This window comes from Petromyzon marinus, chromosome 70 (genome assembly GCF_048934315.1).
Source record: "Petromyzon marinus isolate PM22_M1 ecotype Great Lakes invasive population chromosome 70, UKy_Petmar_22M1.pri1.0, whole genome shotgun sequence".
Lineage (NCBI taxonomy): Eukaryota > Metazoa > Chordata > Hyperoartia > Petromyzontiformes > Petromyzontidae > Petromyzon > Petromyzon marinus.
Window position 1 is genome coordinate 2716053 of NC_133736.1, and position 20514 is coordinate 2736566.

Consider the following 20514-nt stretch of genomic DNA (forward strand, 5'->3'; position numbering starts at 1 on the left):
GTGCGTGCGAGCGCGAGGACTTGCGTGAGAGAGTGAGTGCATGGGAGTGCGTGCATGCGTAAGTGTGAGTGCGAGTGCGTGAGTTTGAGTGAAAGTGCGTGCGAGCGAGAGTGTGCGTGGGAGTGCGTGGGAGTGCGTGTGAGTGCGTGCGTAGGAGTGCGTGGGAGTGCGTGTGTGTGTGCGTGGGAGTGAGTGCATGTGAGTGCGTGGGAGTGCGTGCATGTGAGTGCGTGTGAGTGCGTGTGTGTGTGCGTGGGAGTGCGTGTGTGTGTGCGTGGGAGTGCGTGTGTGTGTGCGTGGGAGTGCGTGGGAGTGCGTGTGAGTGCGTGCGTAGGAGTGCGTGGGAGTGCGTGTGTGTGCGTGGGAGTGCGTGTGTGTGTGCGTGGGAGTGCGTGCGTGTGTGCGTGCGAGTGCGTGCGTGTGTACGAGTGTGTGTACGAGTGTGTACGAGTGTGTACGAGAGTGTGTACGAGTGTGTGTACGAGTGTGTACGAGTGTGTGTACGAGTGTGTGTACGAGTGTGTGTACGAGTGTGTACGAGTGTGTGTACGAGTGCGTGTACGAGTGCGTACGAGTGTGTGTACGAGTGCGTACGAGTGTGTGTACGAGTGCGTACGAGTGTGTACGAGTGTGTACGAGTGTGTGTACGAGTGTGTACGAGTGTGTACGAGTGTGTGTACGAGTGTGTGTACGAGTGTGTGTACGTGTGTGTACGAGTGTGTGTACGAGTGTGTACGAGTGTGTACGAGTGTGTACGAGTGTGTGTACGAGTGTGTGTACGAGTGTGTACGAGTGTGTGTACGAGTGTGTACGAGTGTGTACGAGTGTGTGTACGAGTGTGTGTACGAGTGTGTGTACGAGTGTGTACGAGTGTGTGTACGAGTGTGTGTACGAGTGTGTGTACGAGTGTGTGTACGAGTGTGTGTACGAGTGTGTGTACGAGTGTGTACGAGTGTGTGTACGAGTGTGTGTACGAGCGCGTACGAGTGTGTACGAGTGTGTGTACGAGTGTGTGTACGAGTGTGTGTACGAGTGTGTGTACGAGCGTGTGTACGAGTGTGTGTACGAGTGTGTGTACGTGCGTGTGTACGAGCGTGTGTACGAGCGTGTGTACGAGTGTGTGTACGAGTGTGTGTACGAGTGTGTGTACGAGCGTGTGTACGAGCGTGTGTACGAGCGTGTGTACGAGTGTGTGTACGAGTGTGTGTACGAGTGTGTGTACGAGTGTGTGTACGAGCGTGTGTACGAGCGTGTGTACGAGTGTGTGTACGAGTGTGTGTACGAGTGTGTGTACGAGTGTGTGTACGAGCGTGTGTACGAGTGTGTGTACGAGTGTGTGTACGAGCGTGTGTACGAGTGTGTGTACGAGCGTGTGTACGAGTGTGTGTACGAGTGTGTGTACGAGCGTGTGTACGAGTGTGTGTACGAGTGTGTGTACGAGCGTGTGTACGAGCGTGTGTACGAGCGTGTGTACGAGCGTGTGTACGAGCGTGTGTACGAGTGTGTGTACGAGTGTGTGTACGAGTGTGTGTACGAGCGTGTGTACGAGCGTGTGTACGAGCGTGTGTACGAGCGTGTGTACGAGCGTGTGTACGAGCGTGTGTACGAGTGTGTGTACGAGTGTGTGTACGAGCGTGTGTACGAGCGTGTGTACGAGTGTGTGTACGAGTGTGTGTACGAGCGCGTACGAGTCACCTGTTCGACCCTTCGCCAGCGGCGGCGTACCGCCACCGCACCAACACAACCCAAAGGCGCTACCCCTCCCCACCATCCCCCAACCCCCCCCACTGCGTATTGAAGTGGGCGCTTCGAGGTCCTCTCTCCTCTCTCCCCTCTCTCTCTTGCCCTCTCGGCCGCTCTCCCCTCTCGTCTCTCCCCTCGTCCGCCACCCCACCCGGCGCCACCCACGACACCGCCCCGCCCCCCCGCCGCCACCCCCGCGGGTAGGGGCAGACAGCGACGGGTGCGGCGACGTCCACGCGCAGGGGGACAGGCCGGCGACGATGACGAGGACGAGGAGGAGGATGAGGACGACTCTCCCGTGAAGAGGCAGGCGGCGGCTCCTTCCCCACCACCACCCACCACCACCCACCGCCAACCACCACCACCCCCACCCACCCACCCTCCTCCAGCGGCGTGTTGACGTCGTGCGAGCTAGCAAAGCAGAAACTAACAGACTCTGCCCTTGGGCCTTTTGGCGTGGGGTGGGGGTGGGGGTGGGGTGGGGGGAGGAGGAGGAGGGTGACCCTACCTGGTGCCTCCTCAACCTCTCGACGTTTGCGCGTCACCACGGATGCCGCAGCGGCGGAGCGTCCAAGCCGGGCCGCTCGCGCTTAACGCTCGCCGGCGGGGGAGATGAGGGGGATGGCCATGGCCATTATTGTTATTGTTGCCACTGCGGCGGCGGCGGTGGTGACGCAAACGTCAATTTTTTTAGTTATTCGTGGAGGGGAAAAATGGATTTGGGTTACGACGTTTCATTTCGGTTGCGGTTTGTATTTGTTATTTTTTTGTTCGAAGGTGGTGAGGGGGCGGCGGGTCAAGTTTGGGTTTCTTGTTTATTTTAATATTCGTCTTGACGCCGTTACGTCTTTGACTTAATTTTGGCGATGACGATAACAACGACCGCAACTTCGGCGACGAGACTCAAAGCCGAATCGTCCGATTCGACCTCGAATCGGACGACGGTTGCCTTGAAAAATACGGTTCATTATTAACTTTTTTTTTTAAGTTGCCCTAAACGTACGAATACTTTAATGCATGGAAGGTTTTTGTTTGTTTGTTTTGCTCACGATGATTAGAAGCCAAAACTAATTGGGAACCAATATTGATCTCGTTCGTATTATACAAATATATATTTAAAGATATATATATACACGTACAGCTACAGGCCCTCGATTTACGAACCAGTCAGGTTTGCCGTGTGGGTAGTTTGGTTTGGCTTGGCTTTACCCAGGGAGGATTATCGGTAGTGCAGGTTTGGTGGGTAGGTAGGTGGGTAAGGTGGGTAAGGTAGGCATAGGTAGGTAAGAGGAGGCGTAACTGTACCTTTCGGTGGGTATAACCACTTTTACTACGGCTTGGGACAGAGTCTGTTCAATCATTCACATCGAATAATAGAAAACATGAGGCGGATGAGAGCAAGGAACAATTCCAAATAACGCAAAAAAACACAGCACAGCGCCACACACGTCACAGACAGCTACACACGTCACAGACAGCCACACACGTCACACGTGGATACACAGACAGCTACACGTCACACGGAACTACACACACGGCTACACGTACAATAACGTCGTCACACAGTTATACACACAGTAACATCACACACAGCTACACAGTAACATCACACACAGCTGCACACACGTCATAGAACTACACACACGGCTACACGTACAATAACGTCGTCACACAGTTATACACACAGTAACATCACACACAGCTACACAGTAACATCACACACAGCTGCACACACGTCATATAAAGCTACACACAGCTATACGCGTCACACACAGCTATACGCGTCACACAGAACTACACACACGGCTACACATACAATAACATCGTCACACAGACACACAGTAACATCACACACAGCTACACACGTCACACAGAACTACACACGCAATGTCGTCACACACAGGTACACACACAGCAACAACACACACAGCTGCACACGTCACACAGAACTACACACGCAATAATGTCGTCACACACAGTAACAACACACAGGTACACACAAACAGCTACACACAGCTACACACGTCACACACAGCTACACACACATTAATGTTACACACAGTAACATCACAAACAGCTGCACACAGTAACGTCACACACAGCATCACACACAGCTACACACACAGTAACGTCACACACAGCAACACACACCTACCCATAGAAAACCTATAACTGTACACAGCAATATAAACATCTACCCACAGCAACACAATTACACACAACACACAAATCAACCCAAAGCACACAATTACACAGCACACACATACACCAACCCACAGCAACACACACACCAACCCACACCAACACACACACACCTATCCACAGCAACACACACACCAACCCATAGCAACGCACACAAAGACACACGTTCTCATAGCAAAACAAAACAGTACATGGAAATACACACACAACTACACACAGCAACACACACCTACCTACAGCAATACACACACAAACTGTACTTACCCAGAGCAACACACAACTAAACACAGCATCATACACACATACTGTACCTATCCACAGCCACACACAACGACACACATAGCCACACACACTACAATCAACACACACACAGCCACACACACAGCCACACACACAGCCACACACACAGCCACAAACACACACAGCAACACACACTACAATAAACACACAGCGACACTACAACGCGAGTGGCAGGTACTTCCACCCGATGTCCCGCCCGTACCTTCTCCAGCTCCACACAGCCACACACACACACAGCCACACACACACACAGCGACACACACACACAGCGACACACACACACAGCGACACGCACACACACAGCGACACACACAGCCACACACACACACAGCGACACACACACACACTACAATCAACACAAAGCGACGCTACTACAACGCGAGTGGCGGGTACTTCCACCCGATGTCCCGCCCGTACCTTCTACAGCTACACACAGCCACACACACACACAGCGACACACACACACAGCAACACGCACACACACAGCCACACACACACACACACAGCCACACACACACACAGCTACACACACACAGCCACACACACACACACAGCCACACACACACATACACAGCCACACACACACACAGCCACACACACAGCCACACACACACACAGCCACACACACAAAGCCACACACACTACAATCAACACACAGCGACGCTACAACAACGCGAGTGGCGGGTGCTTCCACCCGACGCCGCGCCGCCCGTACCTTCTCCAGCTCCACACAGCCACACACACACACACAGCCACACACACACACAGCCACACACACACAGACACACACATCCACACACACACACAGCTACACACACACACACACAGCTACACACACACACAGCCACACACACAGCCACACACACACACAGCGACACACACACACACAGCCACACACACACACAGCTACACACACACATACTACAATCAACACACAGCGACGCTACAACAACGCGAGTGGCGGGTGCTTCCACCCGACGCCGCGCCGCCCGTACCTTCTCCAGCTCCACACAGCCACACACACACACAGCGACACACACAGACACACACACACAGCCACACACACACACACAGCGACACACACAGACACACACACACAGCCACACACACACAGCCACACACACACAGCCACACACACACAGCCACACACACACACACACAGCCACACACACAGCCACACACACAGCCACACACACACACAGCCACACACACAGCCACACACACACACACTACAATCAAGACACAGCCACACACACACACGCACTGCAATCAACACACAGCGACGCTACAACAACGCGAGTGGCGGGTACTTCCACCCGACGCCGCGCCGCCCGTACCTTCTCCAGCTCCACACAGCCACACACACACACAGCCACACACACACACACAGCCACACACACACACACAGCCACACACACACACAGCGACACACACACAGCCACACACACAGCCACACACACAGCCACACACACACACAGCCATACACACACAGCCACACACATACACACAGCCACACACACACACACAGCCACACACACACAGCCACACACACACACAGCCACACACATACACACAGCCACACACACACACAGCCACACACACACACACAGCCACACACACACACACAGCCACACACACACAAAGCCACATACACACACAGCCACACACACACAGCCACACACACACAGCCACACACACACACACAGCCACACACACAGCCACACACACACACACAGCGACACACACACAGCGACACGCACACACACAGCCACACACACACACAGCCACACACACAGCCACACACACACACACAGCCACACACACAGCCACACACACACACAGCTACACACACACACAGCCACACACACACACAGCGACACACACAGCCACACACACACAGCCACAGCCACACACACACAGCCACACACACACACAGCCACACACAGCCACACACACAGCTACACACACACACACTACAATCAACACACAGCGACGCTACAACAACGCGAGTGGCGGGTGCTTCCACCCGACGCCGCGCCGCCCGTACCTTCTCCAGCTCCACACAGCCACACACACACACAGCCACACACACACACACAGACACACACACACACACAGGCACACACACACACAGCTACACACACACACAGGCACACACACAGCCACACACACTACAATCAACACACAGCGACGCTACAACAACGCGAGTGGCGGGTGCTTCCACCCGACGCCGCGCCGCCCGTACCTTCTCCAGCTCCACACAGCCACACACACACACAGCCACACACACACACAGCCACACACACAGCCACACACACACAGCCACACACACAGCCACACACACACACAGCCACACACACACAGCCACACACACAGCCACACACACACACAGCTACACACACACGCACTACAATCAACACACAGCGACGCTACAACAACGCGAGTGGCGGGTGCTTCCACCCGACGCCGCGCCGCCCGTACCTTCTCCAGCTCCACACAGCCACACACACACACACAGCCACACACACACACACAGCCACACACACACACAGCCACATACACACACAGCCACACACACACAGCCACACACACACAGCCACACACACACACACAGCCACACACACAGCCACACACACACACACAGCGACACACACACAGCGACACGCACACACACAGCCACACACACAGCCACACACACAGCCACACACACACACACAGCCACACACACAGCCACACACACACACAGCTACACACACACACAGCCACACACACACACAGCGACACACACACACAGCCACACACACACAGCCACAGCCACACACACACAGCCACACACACACACAGCCACACACAGCCACACACACAGCTACACACACATACACACTACAATCAACACACAGCGACGCTACAACAACGCGAGTGGCGGGTGCTTCCACCCGACGCCGCGCCGCCCGTACCTTCTCCAGCTCCACACAGCCACACACACACACAGCCACACACACACACACAGCCACACACACACAGCTACACCCACACTACAATCAACACACAGCGACGCTACAACAACGCGAGTGGCGGGTGCTTCCACCCGACGCCGCGCCGCCCGTACCTTCTCCAGCTCCACACAGCCACACACACACACACAGCCACATACACAGCCACACACACACACGCACTACAATCAACACACAGCGACGCTACAACAACGCGAGTGGCGGGTGCTTCCACCCGACGCCGCGCCGCCCGTACCTTCTCCAGCTCCTCGTTGTTGGCGGGCGGCGGCGGCAGCGGCGCGTGGGGGTTGCGGAGCCTCTCCCGCGGCTGCGCGTTGAAGGGCAGCCCCGAGGGCGGTGGCGGCATGGTGAGCTCCAGCATGGCCGGCGGGATGTAGAGTGGGTATGGCGGCAGGGGGATCGCCTTGCCCCAGCCCAGCCTCATCTCGTAGCCCATGATCTCCTTGCCTGGGCGAGGGAGGGAGAGGGCAGGGGGGGGGGGAGGGAGAGGGTGGGGAGGGAGAGGGTGGGATGGAAGAAGGGAGAGGGAGGAGAGGGAGGAGAGGGAGGAGAGGGAGGGAGGAGAGGGAGGGATGGAAGAAGGGAGAGGGAGGAGAGGGAGGAGAGGGAGGAGGGGGAGGAGGGGGAGGAGAGTGAGGAGAGGGAGGGAGGGAGGGAAGAAGGGAGGGAGGAGAGGCAGGAAAGGGAGGGAGGAGAGGGAAGGGAGGAGAGGGAGGAGAGGGAGGTGGGAGGAGAGGGAGGGGGGGGAGAGGGAGGGAGGGAAGAAGGGAGGGAGGGAGGGAGGAGAGGGAGGGAGGAGAGGGAGGAGAGGGAGGCAGGAAAGGGAAGGAGAGGAAGGGAGGAGAGGGTGGGAGGAGAGGGAGAGATGGAAGAAGGCAGGAAAGGGAGGAGAGGGAGGAGAGGGAGGGGGGAGGAGAGGGAGTGGGGGAGGAGAGGGAGGTGGGAGGAGAGGGAGGGGGGGGAGAGGGAGGGAGGGAAGAAGGGAGGGAGGGGGGGAGGAGAGGGAGGGAGGAGAGGGAGGAGAGGGAGGCAGGAAAGGGAAGGAGGAGAGGGAGGGAGGAGAGGGTGGGAGAGGGAGAGATGGAAGAAGGGAGGAAAGGGAGGAGAGGGAGGAGAGGGAGGGGGGAGGAGAGGGAGTGGGGGAGGAGAGGGAGGAGAGGGAGGGAGGGAAGAAGAGAGGGAGGAGAGGCAGGAAAGGGAGGGAGGAGAGGGAGGGATGGATGGGAGGAGAGGGAGGAGAGGAGGGGGGAGGAGGGAGGAGGGGGGAGGGGGAGGGAGGGTGGGTGGGAGGGAGGAGGAGGGAGGGAGGGAGAGAGGGAGGGAGAGGGGGGGGAGAGGGGAGGGGAGGGAGGAGGAGGAGGGAGAGGGGAGGGATGGAGGGGGGGAGGGAGGGGAGGGAGGGATTATTGCTATGATTATTGCCGTTGTTATTGTTGTTTTTATCACTGCTGATATTGTGATTGGTATTGGCATTGTGATTGTTGTCATTGCTGTTAAAATTTTGTCATTCCTATACGTTATTATTGTTGTCATTAATATTGTTGTTATTGGTGTTGTTACTGTTGTTATTGTTAGTAATATTGTTATTGTTATTAATATTGTTATTATTGTTGTTATTGTTATTAATATTGTTATTGCTCGTATTGTTGTTATTGTTGTTCTTATTGTTGTTCTTGTTAACAGTGTTATTATTTTTCATTGTTTTTGTTCTTATTGATAGTTATTCTTGTTATTAATATTGTCATTCTTTATGTGATTAATATTGTTGTTATACTTATTATTGCTCATGTTGTTGTTATTACTATTGTTATTCTTTTCATCATCGTTGTTTGTTATTAATATTGTTTTTATCAGCAGTTGTTATTCTTGTTATTAATAATATTATTGTTGTAATGAATATTGTATTTATTGTTGTTATTAACAGTTGTTATTCTTGTTATTATTGTTATTAATATTGATGTTATTTGTGTTGTAATGAATATTGTATTTATTGTTATTAACAGTTGTTATTCTTGTTATTATTAATATTGATGTTATTATTGTTGTTATTAATATTGTTTTTGTTGTTATTAATAGTTATTCTTGGTATGATTCTTGTTATTGTTATTATTATTGGTGGTATTAAATTGGTATTAGTCTTGTTATACTGCTGTTATTGGTGACAATATTATTGCTATTAAGTTGTTATTCTTGTTATTATTGGTGGCATTAATATCGTCGTTGTCGTTGTTGTCACTGCTGTTACTGTCGTGGTAGTAGTTCTTATCGTCGTCATTTACTGTTGAGCAGTTTGAGGGCACGCTCTGCATCTTTTCGGTTCATGTAGGCCACGAAGCCGCAGTGCCGGTCCCGGGCACGCTCCTCATCCTTGCGAGGCCACATGATCTTGACGCTGGCCAGCGGCCCGAACCGGCCAAACTCCTGGCACAGCATCTCCTCGTTCATCTGCATGCGGGAGGGCGGACGTGGGGGGGGAGAAAAAAATCTCGCCATCATCGTCACCTCGCAAACTCCGGCGACGGCCTCCTGTATACCCCCCACCCCGGGCGAGGTAGCCGACGTCTCGCTACGGGGAGGGAGAGAGAGACACCACAAACTCCAAATATACAGCAGAAGGCATCGTCACGCTCGGGATGGAACCCACGAACCTCCCCGTATACCAGGTGAGGTAGTCAACATCTCGCTACGGGGAGGGAGAGAGAGAGAGAGACACCACAAACTCCAAATATACAGCAGCAGGCATCGTCACGCTCAGGATGGAACCCACGAACCTCCCCGTATACCAGGTGAGGTAGCCAACATCTCGCTACAGGGAGGGAGAGAGAGAAGGAGAGACACCGCAAACTCCAAATATACAGCAGCAGGCATCGTCACGCTCGGGATGGAACCCACAAACCTCCCCGTATACCAGGTGAGGTAGTCAACATCTCGCTATGGGGAGGGAGAGAGAGAGGGAGAGACACCGCGAACTCCAAATATACAGCAGCAGGCATCGTCACGGTTGGGATGGAACCCACGAACCTCCCCGTATACCAGGTGAGGTAGTCAACATCTCGCTATGGGGAGGGAGAGAGGGAGAGACACCGCACACTCCAAATATACAGCAGCAGGCATCGTCATGCTCGGGATGGAACCCACGAACCTCCCCGTATACCAGGTGAGGTAGTCAACATCTCGCGACGGGGAGGGAGAGAGAGAGAGGGGGAGACACCACAAACTCCAAATATACAGCAGCAGGCATCGTCACGCTCGGGATGGAACCCACGAACCTCCCCGTATACCAGGTGAGGTAGTCAACATCTCGCTACGGGGAGGGAGAGAGAGAGGGAGAGACACCACCAACTCCAAATATACAGCAGCAGGCATTGTCACGCTCGGGATTGATGGACGGATGAACACATGGATGAATGAATTGGTTAACAAATGACTGTACGGCTTAACGGATGAATGAATGGATGAACGACTCGATGAACGAATGGATGAATGAGGGTTCCCCTGCCCCCCTCCCCGCCCACCTTGGGGTTGATGTTGCCGAGGTAAAGGTTGGTGGTGCTGGGATCCCCCGTGTCGTACGACCCGCTGGTGTACTCATCTAGCACTGCTGAATACGGGAACACGGACATGCGCACGCGTGTACACACACAAACGTCTAGCGACAAACGCGTGAACACACACACAAAGATGAAGATCCCCTGTAGTAATAGGTTTTACCCTTTTAACTGGCACAAAAACTGACACCTTTATTCAAGGCATCATGTTTGCAATAACCACAACACAAGCAGTCAAAATGCAAACAAAAGAGACAACTCTGATAATAATATGCACTGTCCTTGAATTTGATTGGTCCACACCCGAGACGGCTTTTCTTAGAGCCCTTAGTCTCCACTGGTGTTGGACCAGAAGACGCCAAAAGGCGTACAACTCAAAAACAGCGCACTATCAGAGTATTGAGGGCTCGGGGTGAGCATTTACATTATGAGACCTCCTTTGCCAGTAACAAAATATAGTAATAGGTTTTACCCTTTTAACTGGCACAAAAACTGACACCTTTATTCAAGGCATCATGTTTGCAATAACCAAAACTGCTTGTGTTGTGGTTATTGCAAACATTGATGCCTTGAATAAAGGTATCAGTTTTTGTGCCAGTTAAAAGGGTAAAACCTATTACTATATTTTGTTACTGGCAAAGGTCTCATAACGATCCCCTGTGTCGTACGACCCGCTGGTGTACTCATCTAGCACTGTTGAGTATGGGAACACGCACGTGCACACGCGTGTACACACACACGCGCGCACGTACACACACACGCGTGCACGTACACACACACGCGTACACACAAACGCGCGTGCACACATACACAAAGATAAAGATTCTGCTACTACTACTAGCAATGCAGCTACTACTCCAACTGTTGCTACTACTGCTACTACTGCCACTGCTACTACTGCAGCTGCTACTACTGCAGCTGCTACTACTCCTACTGTTGCTATTACTACTGCAGCTGCTACTACTGCTGCTGCTACTACTGCAGCTGCTACTACTGCTGCTGCTACTACTGCTGCTGCTGCAACTGTTTCTACTACTGCTGCTATTATTACTAATGGCTACTAATACAGCTACTACTGCTGCTATTACCACTACTGGCTACTAATACAGCTACTACTGCTGCTATTACCACTACTGACTACCACAGCTACTACTGCAGCTACTACTGTTTCTACTACTGCTGCTATTATTACTGCCGCTACTGCTGCTATTACCACTACTGGTTACTACTACCACTACTGGAGACTACTACAGCTACTGCTGCAGCTGCTACTGTTTCTACTACTGCTGCTATTATCACTGCCGCTACTGCTGCTATTACCACTACTGGTTACTACTACCACTACTGGTGACTACTACAGCTACTGCTGCAGCTGCTACCGTTTCTACTACTGCTGCTATTATTACCACTGCTACTACTGGCTACAACTGCTGCTATTACCACTACTGGTGACTACTACAGCTACTGCTGCAGCTGCTACTGTTTCTACTACTGCTGCTATTATTACCACTGCTACTACTGGCTACAACTGCTATTACCACTACTGGTGACTACTACAGCTACTGCTGCAGCTGCTACCGTTTCTACTACTGCTGCTATTATTACCACTGCTACTACTGGCTACAACTGCTGCTATTACCACTACTGGTGACTACTACAGCTACTGCTGCAGCTGCTACCGTTTCTACTACTGCTGCTATTATTACCACTGCTACTACTGGCTACAACTGCTATTACCACTACTGGTGACTACTACAGCTACTGCTGCAGCTGCTACCGTTTCTACTACTGCTGCTATTATTACCACTGCTACTACTGGCTACAACTGCTGCTATTACCACTACTGGTGACTACTACAGCTACTGCTGCAGCTGCTACCGTTTCTACTACTGCTGCTATTATTACCACTGCTACTACTGGCTACAACTGCTGCTATTACCACTACTGGTGACTACTACAGCTACTGCTGCAGCTGCTACCGTTTCTACTACTGCTGCTATTATTACCACTGCTACTACTGGCTACAACTGCTGCTATTACCACTACTGGTGACTACTACCGCTACTGCTGCAGCTGCTACCGTTTCTACCACTGCTACTACTGGCTACAACTGCTGCTATTACCACTACTGGTGACTACTACAGCTACTGCTGCAGCTGCTACCGTTTCTCCTACTGCTGCTGCTATTATTACCACTGCTACTACTGGCTACAACTGCTGCTATTACCACTACTGGTGACTACTACAGCTACTGCTGCAGCTGCTACCGTTTCTCCTACTGCTGCTGCTATTATTACCACTGCTACTACTGGCTACAACTGCTGCTATTACCACTACTGGTGACTACTACAGCTACTGCTGCAGCTGCTACCGTTTCTACTACTGCTGCTATTATTACCACTGCTACTACTGGCTACAACTGCTGCTATTACCACTACTGGTGACTACTACCGCTACTGCTGCAGCTGCTACCGTTTCTACTACTGCTGCTGCTATTATTACCACTGCTACTACTGGCTACAACTGCTGCTATTACCACTACTGGTGACTACTACAGCTACTGCTGCAGCTGCTACCGTTTCTACTACTGCTGCTGCTATTATTACCACTGCTACTACTGGCTACAACTGCTGCTATTACCACTACTGGTGACTACTACAGCTACTGCTGCAGCTGCTACCGTTTCTACTACTGCTGCTATTATTACCACTGCTACTACTGGCTACAACTGCTGCTATTACCACTACTGGTGACTACTACAGCTACTGCTGCAGCTGCTACCGTTTCTACTACTGCTGCTATTATTACCACTGCTACTACTGGCTACAACTGCTGCTATTACCACTACTGGTGACTACTACAGCTACTGCTGCAGCTGCTACCGTTTCTCCTACTGCTGCTGCTATTATTACCACTGCTACTACTGGCTACAACTGCTGCTATTACCACTACTGGCGACTACTACAGCTACTGCTGCAGCTGCTACCGTTTCTACTACTGCTGCTGCTATTATTACCACTGCTACTACTGGCTACAACTGCTGCTATTACCACTACTGGTGACTACTACAGCTACTGCTGCAGCTGCTACCGTTTCTACTACTGCTGCTGCTATTATTACCACTGCTACCACTGGCTACAACTGCTGCTATTACCACTACTGGTGACTACTACAGCTACTGCTGCAGCTGCTACCGTTTCTACTACTGCTGCTATTATTACCACTGCTACTACTGGCTACAACTGCTGCTATTACCACTACTGGTGACTACTACAGCTACTGCTGCAGCTGCTACTGTTTCTACTACTGCTGCTGCTATTATTACCACTGCTACTACTGGCTACAACTGCTGCTATTACCACTACTGGTGACTACTACAGCTACTGCTGCAGCTGCTACCGTTTCTACCACTGCTACTACTGGCTACAACTGCTGCTATTACCACTACTGGTGACTACTACAGCTACTGCTGCAGCTGCTACCGTTTCTACTACTGCTGCTGCTATTATTACCACTGCTACTACTGGCTACAACTGCTGCTATTACCACTACTGGTGACTACTACAGCTACTGCTGCAGCTGCTACCGTTTCTACTACTGCTGCTATTATTACCACTGCTACTACTGGCTACAACTGCTGCTATTACCACTACTGGTGACTACTACCGCTACTGCTGCAGCTGCTACCGTTTCTACCACTGCTACTACTGGCTACAACTGCTGCTATTACCACTACTGGTGACTACTACAGCTACTGCTGCAGCTGCTACCGTTTCTCCTACTGCTATTATTACCACTGCTACTACTGGCTACAACTGCTGCTATTACCACTACTGGTGACTACTACAGCTACTGCTGCAGCTGCTACTGTTTCTACTACTGCTGCTATTATTACCACTGCTACTACTGGCTACAACTGCTGCTATTACCACTACTGGTGACTACTACCGCTACTGCTGCAGCTGCTACCGTTTCTACTACTGCTGCTGCTATTATTACCACTGCTACTACTGGCTACAACTGCTGCTATTACCACTACTGGCGACTACTACAGCTACTGCTGCAGCTGCTACCGTTTCTCCTACTGCTGCTATTATTACCACTGCTACTACTGGCTACAACTGCTGCTATTACCACTACTGGTGACTACTACAGCTACTGCTGCAGCTGCTACCGTTTCTACTACTGCTGCTATTATTACCACTGCTACTACTGGCTACAACTGCTGCTATTACCACTACTGGTGACTACTACAGCTACTGCTGCAGCTATTGCTGCCCATCGCCTTACAGGAGCGCTTGGCGAGCTGTTGCTCGAGCTCGGAGGAGAGCGGCTCGAAGCGGCTGGGCCGGTAGGAGCCGTCCTGCATCACCTTCTTCAGCTTGTGGCGGCCCTCCCGTTCCTCCTGTATCCTGCACACACGCACGCGCGCACGTACACACGCGCACGTACACACGCACGACAAACATTCATACATGTCCATCCATCAATCCATTCATTCATCCATTCGTTCATAAATTCATTCATCAATTAATCCATGCATCCATTAATCCACGCATTTATTAATCCATTCATCCATCAATTCAATTATCCATCCATTGATTCATTAATCAATTCATCCATGCATCAATTAATCTGTTCGTACATTCATCCATTAATTAATCCATCCATCCATCCATCAATTCATCCATCCATTCTTTCTGACCTCCTCCTGCACCTAGCCCGGCACAGCAGTCAACCCATAGCTACCACCTGGGTCCGTCGTCATTTTGCTTTTGTGCAGAACTCACATCTTGAGCTCCTCTTTAAAGAGCTCCAGGTTACTTTTCTTTTTCTCCTTCTCTCCTTTCTTGACAAGCTGTGCGAGGGGAGGAAGGGAGTTGAAGGAGGGAGGAAGGGAGATTGCAAGGCGTTAATGAGCCTTAAACTAAACAATTTGTTAACATTTTTACCAGGCAAGTCCACACAGCTGAGCTACGTAGCTCGCTTATCAGCAGCGACCTCACCACAAACGATGACTCGATCATCGCGTGACGACGATAACCGAACGCAGAGAGGGTGTAGTGGGGGGAGGGGGGGGGGAAACCCCAAATACACAACAACAACAACAGCCGGCGTCAGGGTCCGAGATCGAACCCACGCCTCGCGCGGACACACCGGGGGGGGGGGGGGGCGAGGTAGGGAACACCTCCAGGCCCCCACACGGTGCATCAGCCACGCGCAACATCACGCCCCCGTTGGTAAACCGTGCGGGGCAAATGTTTGCCCTGATAATGCGCGCGCGCCCTGGCCCACGCCAGAGGCGGCCCTCCCTCAACGGGGCACCTGTCTCAGCGGCGTTAGGGCCAAGAGAACGCGCCAACAAAAGGGGGGCGGAGCAGTAACAAGGACAATGCAAACACGAAGGCATTAACGAGCGCGGGTCAAGCGGTTACATCTTGGCAGCAGGTGTCCATTCGGTTGGTGTGAATGAAACAAAAAAAAAATAAGAGCAGGTGATTAACCGTACCCTTTGGTTCTGTTCGGTAAAGTCACGTAGGTAAAAAAAAAAAAACAAACAAAAATCACGACGTTTCGGCCCACAACACGAGCGGCCTTCAGCAGGTGAAGGAACCAGGCTGTCTAGAGGACAGCGCTGGAGTGAAACACAGCCAAGCTCAGACCGCGACCTTTAAGCTGTGTGAGGGGAAACAGAGCGCCTTGACAAAGGAATTAGCATAAAAAATTAGCATTTAATTGGCGGACTTAGCATGATGAGGGGAGGGGGGAGTTTACATATTGATGGTGTGAAAAGGGAATTTAAGCAGCTGCGAAAATTTGGGATACCACTACTTGAAAAAATATACTGTACCATTAAAAATTAGTTTAATGTTTGGTTTGATTACCTACGTGACTTTGCCGAATAGAACCAAAGAGTATGGATCCTTGCAGTCACGAAAGCTTGAAATCTAGAGGCGATTAACCTCCTTCCTCTGACAATAAAACAGGAGGCGTTAAGATGTTCCAACACCAAATACAGGATAATTATTTTTTTTTTAAAGATTGACCCAATTTCAAAGCAGTTCATTTCACGATGGCAACATTTTACGATTACACAAAAAGTTACAAACGGTTTAATGAGTTATCAAGCTTTACTAACCATTTTCTAAACGCTCTATGTGCCCTCCGCCTGCTGTACGGACAACGTCGAGACGATAGTTGAGTTCGTCCCAAACCCCTCTCTTCTCTTCTCACGTATTCCTCTGAGGTGCGTGGTCGCCCTGTGCTCTCCCCCTTGCATCAACAGCAGCCCGTTTCCTCAAATTGTCGGTACCAACGACGAAATGCCCTTTGACAGTGGCGGACCAATGCCAAAACGCCGTTGAAACGCACGCCTCGCCGCAATTACGGATTCAGTCTTGCTGAAACGCCCCTTGTGTTGCAGCGGGGTCACCGTCTCGCGAACGACTGAGGCTAGGGGCTGTTTGTGCGCTGGGGTCACCATCTAGAGAGTGACTGAGGCTAGGGGCTGTTTGTGCGCTGGGAGAGGCATCTAGCGGTAATCATTTGAAACTCTATGCCCCGCCCTCTCTATGCCCCGCCCTCTACATGCCCCGCCCTCTACATGCCCCGCCCTCTACATGCCCCGCCCTCTACATGCCCCGCCCTCTACATGCCCCGCCCTCTACATGCCCCGCCCTCTACATGCCCCGCCCTCTACATGCCCCGCCCTCTACATGCCCCGCCCTCTACATGCCCCGCCCTTTCAAGTGGCAAGAGTTTCATTCATGGGCGGTTCGTGGTTGCAGAGATATAGCGATTTCAAATCGGGTCCATCTTTTTGAAACACGTTGTAGATAGCTTTTGCATTGTCTTTGAAATGTATGCATTGTCTTTCAACGACAACGCCATGCATTATCAGAGCCACGTGTGTTTGCATGTTCACCACAAGAACTGGGTGGTTAATGCAGATATAATTCCTTCAAACATTTTGATTTAAAGCTTTCGTGACTGCAGTAATTCCTTCAAACATGCTCTGATAATGTATGCATTGTCTTTGAAACACAATGCACAACATTTCAAAGACTATGTATATCTTATAACCAAACGAGGACAAAGATCCCCCCCAAGTGGCATTAGCGAGTGGCAGCACTGCATACGAAAAGTCGGCATGGCACACGAAGGGGGTGGGTGGGTGGGCCAGCACCACGCCCGGCCGCCTTTGTCTCCCCAGTGGCGATGTTCACTCAGCGCTACCGCACCGGGTACTAGTCCGAGTCGGCCGAGTCGACCTAGGGGAGGCCCAGGACGGGTTCAAATATTCGCCACTGGTATTGGTGGTGTGTGGGAATCACAATACACACGTAGACAAAGATCCCCCGTATAGCCTTAACAGACTGTGGGGGCAAGTGCTGTTAGCAAGCACCTATGAAGGCCAGAACGGCACACGAGGGGGTGGGTGGCCAGCAAACACGCCCGGTCGCCTTTGTAAGACACACACACACGCAAAGACGTACGTGCACATAGTGTAAAACGTACACACACAGCAAACGTACAAAAATAAAGATCTCCCGTATAGCCTTAACAAACTGTAACAGCAACTGTTAGCGAGCACCTGTGAAGACCGGAACGGTACACAAGGGGGTGGATGGCCAGCACCACGCCTGACCGCCTTTGTCTCCCCAGTTGCGATGTTTACTACACACCGCACCAGGTGCTCATTTGAGGCTGAGTCTACCTAGGGGAGGCCCAGGACCGGTTCATATAATCGTCACTGGTGTTGGCCGTGAGCGGGAATCGAACCCGGCTCACCGGGTTCATAGCGTAGCGTAGCGCTAACCGCCACACGACCGCTACACGACCGCTACACGCACAGTACTACGTACACACACACACACACACAGTAAGACGTACGGGCTTGCGTGCGTCGAAGGCCGGAGGCGGCGCCGCTGGCGACTCGGCCTGGCTGGGTTTGGTGTCCATGAGCCGGGACGTGGGGCGGTAGAGTCGCCCTTTCTTGTGCTCCTCGCCCTCATCTGGACGGGACGAGACGACCAATTCGTTAGCCTCCACGGTGGCGAGGCGATGTCAACTCCCTCGCCCGGTGTGCAGGAGGTTACGTGGGTTCGATCCCGACCCCGACGATGCCTGAATTTGTCAAGATGTCAACTCCCTCGCCCGGTGTGCAGGAGGTTATGTGGGTTCTGTGGGTCTGAGTGGGTCTCCGTGGTTTTATATGAAGTCTTTGGAACTATGTGGGTCTATGGGTCTCTAGGGGTATTGGTTTGTTAGTACACGTGTGTTAGCTAGCCATGGTTTGCTAGAACGCGTTTGATAGCGCACGTTTGTCAGCGTGTGTGCGTGTGTGCGCGAGATCGTGAGCGACGCGCGAGGGCCTACCCTTGGCGTTGACGATGCCGCCCCGCACGAACGTCTTGATGCCGCCGGACGAGCTCCCCTCGAAGGAGGCGAGGAACTCCTCGTACACCTCGGCGGCCTTCACCTCCTCCTCCTGCACCCACGCAGACGTTACACACAAGGTCATAGGCAACAGTGCACACGCAATTATCCACAGCGCTACACACACAGACGCGCGCGCAATTCTACGCGTGACACACACACAGACTTATACACGTTACACACAAGTTCATACGCAACAGTGCGCACGCAATCATCCTCCTTCGAGGGGAGCTCGTCCGGCAGCAACTGCGCACGCCCGGCCGCCTTTGTCTCCCCCGGTGGCGATGATTACTACACGACACCGCTACAACGGGTACTCCTTTGAGGCTGAGTCGACCTAGGGGAGGCCCCAGAACGGGTTCAGATAATCGCCACCGGTGTTGGCCGTGAGCAGGAATCGAACTCGGGTAGCCGCGGTGACTAGGAAAATGAGCGAGTGGGTCAGTGAGCCATTGAGTGAGCGAGTGGATAAGGCAATGAGTGGGTGGGCGTCTAGGTCAAAGAGTGAGTGGGTGAGTAAGTCATTGAGTAAGTCAATGAGTGAGCGAGTGAGCGAGTGAGCGAGCAGACGAACGAGCGAGTGGTCGAACTGGTGAGAGAGTGAATGAGATAGAAAGTGGTCAAACAGGTGAGTGGTGGAATGGGTGAGTGGTGGAACGTGTGAGTGAGTCAGTAAGCGAGCAAGTGGGTGAGCGAGTGGTCGAACGGGTGAGTGGTCGAACGGGTGAGTGAGTGAGCGAGCGAACGGGTGAGTGAGCAAGTGGGCGAGCGAGCTGTCGAACGGGTGAGTGGTCGAAAGGGTGACTGAGTGGGCAAGCGAGCGGGTGAGTGAGCGAGTGGTCAAACAGGTGAGTGGTTGACCAGGTTGAGTGAGCGAGTGGTCAAACGGGTGAGTGGTCGAACGGGCGAGTGAGCAACCAAACGGGTAAGTGAGCGAGTGGTCAAACGGGTGAATGGCCGACCGGGTGAGTGAGCGAGTGAGCAAGCGAACGGGTGAGTGAGCGGGCGAACGGGTGAGTGAGCGAGTGGGTGAGAGAGCCATCGAACGGGTGAGTGGTCGAAAGGGTGACTGAGTGGGCAAGCGAGCGGGTGAGTGAGCGAGTGGTCAAACAGGTGAGTGGTTGAACAGGTGAGTGAGCGAGTGGTCAAACGGGTGAGTGGTCGAACGGGCGAGTGAGCAACCAAACGGGTAAGTGAGCGAGTGGTCAAACGGGTGAATGGTCGACCGGGTGAGTGAGCGAGTGAGCAAGCGAACGGGTGAGTGAGCG

The 20514-nt window shown here is 52.4% G+C and overlaps 1 protein-coding gene across 2 annotated transcripts in view; it reads right to left on the reverse strand.

Moving 5' to 3' along the window:
• U2SURP (U2 snRNP associated SURP domain containing) overlaps positions 1-20514 on the reverse strand; it is an 80702-nt gene that overhangs the window by 52493 nt on the left and 7695 nt on the right. For both annotated transcript variants that reach the window (XM_076055187.1, XM_076055186.1), the window contains exons 3-10: positions 19187-19298; positions 18701-18822; positions 15598-15665; positions 15098-15219; positions 10775-10860; positions 9539-9704; positions 7495-7706; positions 3049-3092 (exon numbers count right to left, since the gene is read on the reverse strand). In XM_076055187.1, the coding sequence (XP_075911302.1) occupies positions 3049-3092; positions 7495-7706; positions 9539-9704; positions 10775-10860; positions 15098-15219; positions 15598-15665; positions 18701-18822; positions 19187-19298 (932 nt within the window). The remainder of the gene's footprint in view (positions 1-3048; positions 3093-7494; positions 7707-9538; positions 9705-10774; positions 10861-15097; positions 15220-15597; positions 15666-18700; positions 18823-19186; positions 19299-20514) is intronic.